General features: G+C 41.3%; 1 protein-coding gene across 1 annotated transcript; it reads right to left on the reverse strand.

The window, feature by feature from the left end:
• Positions 1–1,156: 1,156 nt before the first annotated feature.
• LOC116317850 (fibroblast growth factor 4-like) lies at positions 1,157–8,524 on the reverse strand. The gene is made up of 3 exons (XM_031736735.1): positions 8,233–8,524; positions 4,932–5,035; positions 1,157–1,333 (listed from the first exon to the last, which is right to left on the reverse strand). The coding sequence occupies exons 1-3, from the start codon at positions 8,522–8,524 to the stop codon at positions 1,157–1,159; spliced, it is 573 nt and encodes a 190-aa protein (XP_031592595.1).
• Positions 8,525–9,171: the final 647 nt, after the last annotated feature.

The following is a 9,171-nucleotide window of genomic DNA, read 5'->3' on the forward strand; positions in this document are numbered from 1 at the left end:
AACCAGCCTGTCAACCGTACATGAACCAGCTGCATGTCTCCTTCTCACATTCATCGTCACTCTTGCAGCAGGTAAACATCGTCAGCATGTTGCTGCTGCTGCCACCAGTGTGCTTTCCCACTCATGTACTATTGACGTGTTGGAATCCTGAGCTGAAGCCTTCACTTTCGACACAATCAAACACACAATCCTCTCGTGCTCTTCGTGCTTTGGTTTTCAAATTCGAACCAGCTCGGCATGTTTTTTATTCAAGTGGTTTCAATCGAGCTACTCTACTACAGATGATAGATTAGGTTTGACTAATTAAATATTTATAATGAGACCATAGACATATTTAAAAATGAGATGCGCATTTATTCACACAAAGCTTAACTCTATGAATAATAAGATAAACAATGTGTGATAAATCTAACACTTTAGAATATATAGAATAAATACATTTCAAGGGGAATGCGCCAGTTTAACCAAATTGCAGTTTACATTACAATCAATATACAGCCAATATTTACCAGTAGCGTGTTATAATATTTAAAAAAAAAAAAACAACCCTAAAACAAATACTAGTTAAGTGCAAAGATCAGACGTGCTAACCAGCAATCAGCAACGTTTGCCGTGGTTCACGTCTCTTCCACACACATCCAGACTGGGAGGAACCACTGGTGTAGTATGCATGCAGTATGTTGTGTGGTGTAGTATGGTGGAGTTTCCAAAGGAGAAGAGCCCAGTTTTGGTTTCATGTTTTATGAGCACAAACTGGGGAATTTTCAGTTGCACCAAACTTTAAATGTTCAAACTTTTAATGTCAGTGATGCTTTACACAGAGTGATTCATGACCAACTGTCATAACTTAGTCATCCTCCTCAATAACTCTAATTGTCATTCATTTATACATGAACATATCAAAAAAAGGAGTTAAAACAATTTAATTTATTCATTAGGATGAACTTCATGACTTGTCACTATATCTGGTAGTTTCAAGGTCAATTCAGGTGATCAGTGTATTTGAGACTGAGTTCACAGTTAATCTCACAGCGTTTGCTCTGGTCTTTAAACTGCGTCTCAGTTTGCAGCATCAGTCACTGTAGTATGGATAACACAAAATGAAGTATGAGCCCTTCACTTCAGTCTACACTGTTGAGCATTTTCACATCGTAATTCATATTCTGGGGAGGAAGTGTGTCATGGTCATTTTGGGTGTTACCCGGTTGCCTCTTTTGCTTTTGCCCATTTTACTGAGGCCAATGTACATGCCAGGGTACGCAGCTGACTCATAGGCGTTGTAGTTGTTGGCCAGGATATTCTCCTTGAACTTGCATTCATCGTTGTAGTGTCCCTGAGAGGAAGAGGAAGGTGAAACGTTAGAAACATGAAAGATTTTACATGTCAGCATTTAGTCTGTGTGCTTCTGTTTCTGTGCATTCATACTGATGTAGCAGCTCCCACAGGACCACCAGGCTGGATGTAAGAATTCCTCAGTGTCCGTGTACAGCTGAGGTTTCATTAAGGGCATCAATATCAGAGTGAGAGTAAATTATTCTTTTACAGGGAGGAACGACTGTACAGCATTCTATTTTGATGATTTTAAAAGACAAGAACAAGTTTGAACTGATTTTGGATTTTCACTACTTCACACGGGTCAAAATACTGACTCAACTGTATATATACATTCACTTAACTCTTTTAATAGGTTTCTACAGTGTCTTTTAATTTGACAACGCCAAAGCCTATTTACATCTCGTTAGTCATCACAACTGAGTAGAACTGGTAGTTTCTCAGTGGATTGGTCCCAAGGAACTCTGTGACGATCTAAGAACAGAATAATCCTTTAATTGTCCCACAAGGGGAAATTTGGGTGTAACAGCAGCAAGAAAGACACATATACAAACAAACAGTACACAAGACACAGAACAGGACACATACACAATTTTTACATATTTACATCAAGGACAATGGTTACCAAAAACAGAGTACTGTACCGTTATTACATTAAATAAAATTAAATACAGATAAGAGGCAAACCCTGGTTATAGTGTGAATCGGTAAGACATAGATTTGAAGATTTACACGAGTTGGGAAGAGCTTTTGGAGCCATTTCTAAACAGCTGTAGATTCCAAGATCATCAGCTCAAACAACTGTACATAATACAAGTTTGGATTTGCCAAGGAAGAAGACCCAAAGTCAGAATCAGAATCACTCCATAGTGTATCAAGGAGTCATTGATGATGTCACAAAAGTACTTAGAACAAGCTTGGGAGTTATTATGGCACAAACGCTTATTAGATTTGGAGGACAGTTTGTTTTTCACACATGACATCATTTTCCTTTAAGAAATGAAATAAAAAAATGTAAAAAGTATGAAATCAGGAGAGAGGCAAATGCTTTCCCACAGCTAGTTTGTAGTCAAGCAGTCTCACCATATCTTCTAACTATGGCCACACTATGGTGACAAATGTCTAAAACTGACCCTTCTACGTTGGATTTCAAAAATCAATCTGATGTGATAATGTCTACATGCACGCCTTCAGCATCGAACAAAAACAGTAAAGAATAGAAACATCCGTAAGACAAGTAAATAAAATATATTTGTGCATGTCCACCACAAACCCTGCAGAAACATGTCCCTGTGAACTGCTGTGTGTGTTTCCAGATCAGCTGCACCCCACGGTGTCCTGTTTCTGTCCTCTGGCATGTGTCAGGTTTCTGCTTCTGCACAGTGTGTGAGCACTGCAGTTTATTTCTTTATTTCTGATAGCAGCCTCACAGCTTATTTATTGACTGAAGCAGCTTTTTGGAGTATTATTTTCCTGTGTTTGGTTTGTTTTGAAAGTTCAGTCATATGCACATTGGGACATGACTGTTTAAAGCAATCTTTAGTTGTGCATGCAAGTCTGTATCTGTATAAATGTGTACATACAGGACAGCAGCTGATGATTAGGTGTGTTACTAACTAACTTTAATTTTAAGATTTTAGATTTAACTGAATTTGGTATTCCAGATAAATTATTAACCCTAAGAGCGACTATCACAACCACAGACCAACTTCAGCACAATTTAACACAAACTGCATTCTACAAACTTCAGTAAATCACAGTTTGCATCATTTGTTTGAATTTGTTTTTACTTTCCCCCAAAACTTTTTTGAAACTGCAACAAATACAAATGCAGATGTGTGTGTGTGTCTGTGTGTGTGTGTGTGTGTGTGTGTGTGTGTGTGTGTGTGTGTGTGTGTGTGTGTGTGTGTGTGTGTGTGTGTGTGTGTGTGTGTGTGTGTGTGTGTGTGTGTGTGTGTGTGTGTGTGTGTGTGTGTGTGTGTGTGTGTGTGTGTGTGTGTGTGTGTGTGTGTGTGTGTGTGTGTGTGTGTGTGTGTGTGTGTGTGTGTGTGTGTGTGTGTGTGTGTGTGTGTGTGTGTGTGTGTGTGTGTGTGTGTGTGTGTGTGTGTGTGTGTGTGTGTGTGTGTGTGTGTGTGTGTGTGTGTGTGTGTGTGTGTGTGTGTGTGTGTGTGTGTGTGTGTGTGTGTGTGTGTGTGTGTGTGTGTGTGTGTGTGTGTGTGTGTGTGTGTGTGTGTGTATGTCTGTGTGTGTGTGTGTGTGTGTGTGTGTGTGTGTGTGTGTGTGTGTGTGTGTGTGTGTGTGTGTGTGTGTGTGTGTGTGTGTGTGTGTGTGTGTGTGTGTGTGTCTGTGTGTGTGTGTGTGTGTGTGTGTGTGTGTGTGTGTATGTGTGTGTGTGTGTGTGTGTGTGTGTGTGTATGTGTGTGTGTGTGTGTGTGTGTGTGTGTGTGTGTGTGTGTGTATGTCTGTCTGTGTGTGTGTATGTCTGTGAGTGTGTGTGTCTGTGTGTGTGTGTGTGTGTGTGTGTATGTATGTGTGTGTGTGTATATGTCTGTGAGTGTGTGTGTGTGTGTGTGTCTGTGTGTGTGTGTGTGTATGTCTGTGAGTGTGTGTGTGTGTGTGTGTGTGTGTGTGTGTGTGTGTGTGTGTGTGTGTGTGTGTGTGTGTGTGTGTGTGTGTGTCTGTGTGTGTGTGTGTGTGTGTGTGTGTGTGTGTGTGTGTCTGTCTGTGTGTGTGTGTGTGTGTGTGTGTGTGTGTGTGTGTGTGTGTGTGTGTGTGTGTGTGTGTGTGTATGTCTGTGAGTGTGTGTGTGTGTGTGTGTGTGTGTGTGTGTGTCTGTCTGTGTGTGTGTGTCTGTGTGTGTGTGTGTGTGTGTGTGTGTGTGTGTGTGTGTGTGTGTGTCTGTGTGTGTGTGTGTGTGTATGTGTGTGTGTGTGTGTGTGTGTGTGTGTGTGTGTGTGTGAGTGTATGTCTGTGAGTGTGTGTGTGTGTGTGTGAGTGTATGTCTGTGAGTGTGTGTGTGTGTGTGTGTGTGTGTGTGTGGACGTATACCTCATTAGAAGTTGCTCATTTCAAGCTTCATATTTGTAGTGCTCTCACTGAGTGACACTGCTGACCACCATCACCATCCAGCAGTCATTTCGTTCTGCCACTTAAACCATAACTTAAGACTGAGAAAGTAAACTATTTATGCCCGTTTAAAGCTTAAAAGATAACATGAAGACTGTAGCATTTAGCATGATGCCACTCGTTTCAAAAATATTTCCCCTTATTAAATTTATTACAAATGTGAGTGAACAGTGGCTGGTGGAGGGTTACAGCATGAACATACGGGTGTAATAATAATAATGGATTGGATTTATATAGCGCTTTTCAAGGCACCCAAAGCGCTTTACAATGCCACTATTCATTCACGCTCACATTCATACACTGGTGGAGGCAAGCTGGGGCAGACTGACAGAGGCGAGGCTGCCATATCGCACCATCGGCCCCTCTGGCCAACACCAGTAGGCAGTAGGGTAAAGTAATGCTCTGGACCAGCTCACGGCATGCATCACAAGCCCCCGTGTGCAACAGCAATGACAGTAGTTAAAGGTTCTTACCGAGCCATAGAGCTTCCCTTTGTCATTCATAGCAACAAAGAGTCCGCTTCTCACCCCATAGAGAGTCACCACTCCTCTCTCCACTGGAGAAATTTCTAGCAGGGCTGGAGTGAAACATGAAAAAGACAAATTACTAATGCTTAGTAAAGTCATCAGGTGCTGCATATCTCCAGAAGTTTAGGACAGCTCCTGTATGTTTATGTTTATGTTTCTTAGTGAAATGGTTCATGTCATATAATGAAACTTGAAAAACCCATAGAACAACATAGAAAACAACTACCATACTTTAATACAATCTTTCTGTTTTCGGGTTGGAGCCTGGCACGTTGCCTGCCTTCTTTTGAAAGTTTGTGTTTGTGACAAATAGGCAGATTGACTAATGGAGTTAAACCAGACACACGTACACTAAAGGCCCATTCTTATTAAAATATTTCTCCATTTCCACGACACAAAAACAGATATGCACTTTATTATTTTGATTTGAATCTTGATGATCTGATTTCAGTTTGTTCACATAAACAGCATCAGCGCTGAAGGCCTGTGTTAGCTAAGTGTGGAGTACTCTATCACCTCTGCAGCGTCAGCCTCCATAGCAGCTCCAGAGACTCCCAGTGCTATGGAAAATGATGTGGCTGGTCCCAGTGCCTAAGAAGAACCATCCAGGGGCACTAAATGACTGCAGGCCTGTAGCACTGGCCTCTCGCATCATGAAGGCTAAGGAGACACTTCTCCATAAACTCCATCTCGTGCATGTGTTTGTATACAGGGAGTGCAGAATTATTAGGCAAATGAGTATTTTGTCCACATCATCCTCTTCATGCATGTTGTCTTACTCCAAGCTGTATAGGCTCGAAAGCCTACTACCAATTAAGCATATTAGGTGATGTGCATCTCTGTAATGAGAAGGGGTGTGGTCTAATGACATCAACACCCTATATCAGGTGTGCATAATTATTAGGCAACTTCCTTTCCTTTGGCAAAATGGGTCAAAAGAAGGACTTGACAGGCTCAGAAAAGTCAAAAATAGTGAGATATCTTGCAGAGGGATGCAGCAGTCTTAAAATTGCAAAGCTTCTGAAGCGTGATCATCGAACAATCAAGCGTTTCATTCAAAATAGTCAACAGAGTCGCAAGAAGCGTGTGGAAAAACCAAGGCGCAAAATAACTGTCCATGAACTGAGAAAAGTCAAGCGTGCAGCTGCCAAGATGCCACTTGCCACCAGTTTGGCCATATTTCAGAGCTGCAACATCACTGAGTGCCCAAAAGCACAAGGTGTGCAATACTCAGAGACATGGCCAAGGTAAGAAAAGGCTGAAAGACGACCACCACTGAACAAGACACACAAGCTGAAACGTGAAGACTGGGCCAAGAAATATCTCAAGACTGATTTTTCTAAGGTTTTATGGACTGATGAAATGAGAGTGAGTCTTGATGGGCCAGATGGATGGGCCCGTGGCTGGATTGGTAAAGGGCAGAGAGCTCCAGTCCCACTCAGACGCCAGCAAGGTGGAGGTGGAGTACTGGTTTGGGCTGGTATCATCAAAGATGAGCTTGTGGGGCCTTTTCGGGTTGAGGATGGAGTCAAGCTCAACTCCCAGTCCTACTGCCAGTTTCTGGAAGACACCTTCTTCAAGCAGTGGTACAGGAAGAAGTCTGCATCCTTCAAGAAAAACATGATTTTCATGCAGGACAATGCTCCATCACACGCCGTCCAAGTACTCCACAGCGTGGCTGGCAAGAAAGGGTATAAAAGAAGAAAAACTAATGACATGGCCTCCTTGTTCACCTGATCTGAACCCCATTGAGAACCTGTGGTCCATCATCAAATGTGAGATTTACAAGGAGGGAAAACAGTACACCTCTCTGAACAGTGTCTGGGAGGCTGTGGTTGCTGCTGCACGCAATGTTGATGGTGAACAGATCAAAACACTGACAGAATCCATGGATGGCAGGCTTTTGAGTGTCCTTGCAAAGAAAGGTGGCTATATTGGTCGCTGATTTGTTTTGTTTTGTTTTGAATGTCAGAAATGTATATTTGTGAATGTGGAGATGTTATATTGGTTTCACTGGTAAGAATAAATAATTGAAATGGGTATATATTTGTTTTTGTTGTTGCCTAATAATTATGCACAGTAATAGTCACCTGCACACACAGATATCCCCTAAAATAGCTAAAACTAAACACAAACTAAAAACTACTTCCAAAAACATTCAGCTTTGATATTAATGAGTTTTTTGGGTTCATTGAGAACATGGTTGTTGTTCAATAATAAAATTATTCCTCAAAAATACAACTTGCCTAATAATTCTGCACTCCCTGTATGTGTCAACCTGTAACTGTGTTCCAAACAGCAGCGCCAACCTAGCAGGAAAATCACTTTGCATTTGAGATAAGATCAAGTTTTATAAACATCTATTTACACACAGTTTACTGCAAAGATATCTGAATTCAAAACTAATTATAAGCCTGGTTTATAAATGGGGCTCCGGGATGATATAAGTGGAGACTGGGCTAAAGGTTCTGCTCTGTTCTGTAGAACAGGACCAGATATTAGTCCAAACAACCCGTGAGACAACATCTGGAGGCGAGTGCACAAACTGCTTATAAAGAACTTTTCTACTTTAACTGAGAACTCAGAGTGCTTTTCAGTGCAAGCTACACTCGCCCAATAACACAGGCATTAATGTACACACACAGATTCATTTTAGGGTTCAGTATTTTGTTAACAGTAAGTGTGACAGTAACTCAGTCACACTAAAGTGTTCTGGGACCATTTGTACATGAAATCACATCGACTTCTGGGTTCGTTTCATATTCCTTTAGCCGATGTGCTGATCTGACTGACAGACTGAGAAACAATTTCCTTCTTATTGGAGAATAATTTACAAACATTTATTAAATAACACGTGTCAGTGATTCCGATGATATTTATAGACAACATAATTAGACTTCTTGCAGAAAAGTCGCCCCCTGCTGGCCATTAAAATTGTTTTCGAGTTTACGGCAAACCTGACTTTTCTGAGTCTCAGCAGGAATTCTTTTTAGCTATTTATTAACATCATGCAACTGCATGATTTCTTATCTTTTGATGTAGATACACAAAACAGAAGAATATTGCAGAAAGAAAAATCAAACAGGATGTATATTTGCATGCAACATGCGACATGCAGTCTCCTCATTCCACAAAGAAATCACTCGACCAAGCTTTGACTTTTGAGATAGTTGGGTCTTTATGGTTGTTCTTTTCTTAGCAAAAAAATGATAAAGTTGATGAATCAGGGAAAGGAAAAATTACTTACTGTATCTGTTTTCATTGTGCACGCCTGTGATCTTCCCATTGGGTAAGACCTGAATGTGGAAACCAATGCCCACGTTACAGTAAAGCCTTCTCAGTCTCTTTATGCCCAGCAGGTATTCTCCGTCTTTCGCTGTCACTTCCCTCTTGTCCCAGACGTTGCTGCTGGGTGAAACCAGTGATCCAGCACTTCGTACCGTTTGTCTCGTCCGGCTGATAACTGGAAGCGGAGCGGAGGAGCTGCACAGGAGGATCCCATACAGAAGAAGCGGGAGCTTGGACCTTGGTGATGACATACTCTATCTACCAGTCATAGAAGTACACAACTATTGTGTTGTGCTTATCCAACTGAATGTTTAGTTACTATGAATAAAAACTGGTTATAAAATCTTCAGTAATCACAGATTTGTCATAAAGACAATACCTGAGTTGCTGCACTCTCTAAAGCTGGGTAAACATTTTCAGTATGCATATTTAGACATCTTGAAACACCTCAAAACCCAGCGGGGGTCCAGTTTGCAAGTTACGTGTTTCCTTATTTTGCTTTGTCCTCAGGTAGAGTCAGCAGACAGAGAACACACTTATATGTGCCCCATATTACATCACGCACCACCTGCTGTCATATTTGCCTGTGAGTCATAGATGCCGTAGAAGAACACAAACTGGGATATCAATAAAATACATTGTGACAGAAAACAAAGAGGAACACGCAAGCACACAGAAACACAGTAAATAATAAACAAAGACATCTGATAGACACATTCAGACTTCTGAGCCACACTGGGCACTGATGTTCCTGTATACTACGGCTCTAACCGCCTTAAAAATATTCAGCAGCAGCTCAAAAACTGAAGAAAACCATGAATCATCATCTGAACATGACCTGATGCTGCTGAAGTGAAGCAGAGCAAAGTCACAGAGGTTTGATTACAGACACAGCTGA

This window comes from Oreochromis aureus, linkage group 2 (genome assembly GCF_013358895.1).
Source record: "Oreochromis aureus strain Israel breed Guangdong linkage group 2, ZZ_aureus, whole genome shotgun sequence".
In the NCBI taxonomy this organism is placed as follows: Eukaryota; Metazoa; Chordata; class Actinopteri; order Cichliformes; family Cichlidae; genus Oreochromis; species Oreochromis aureus.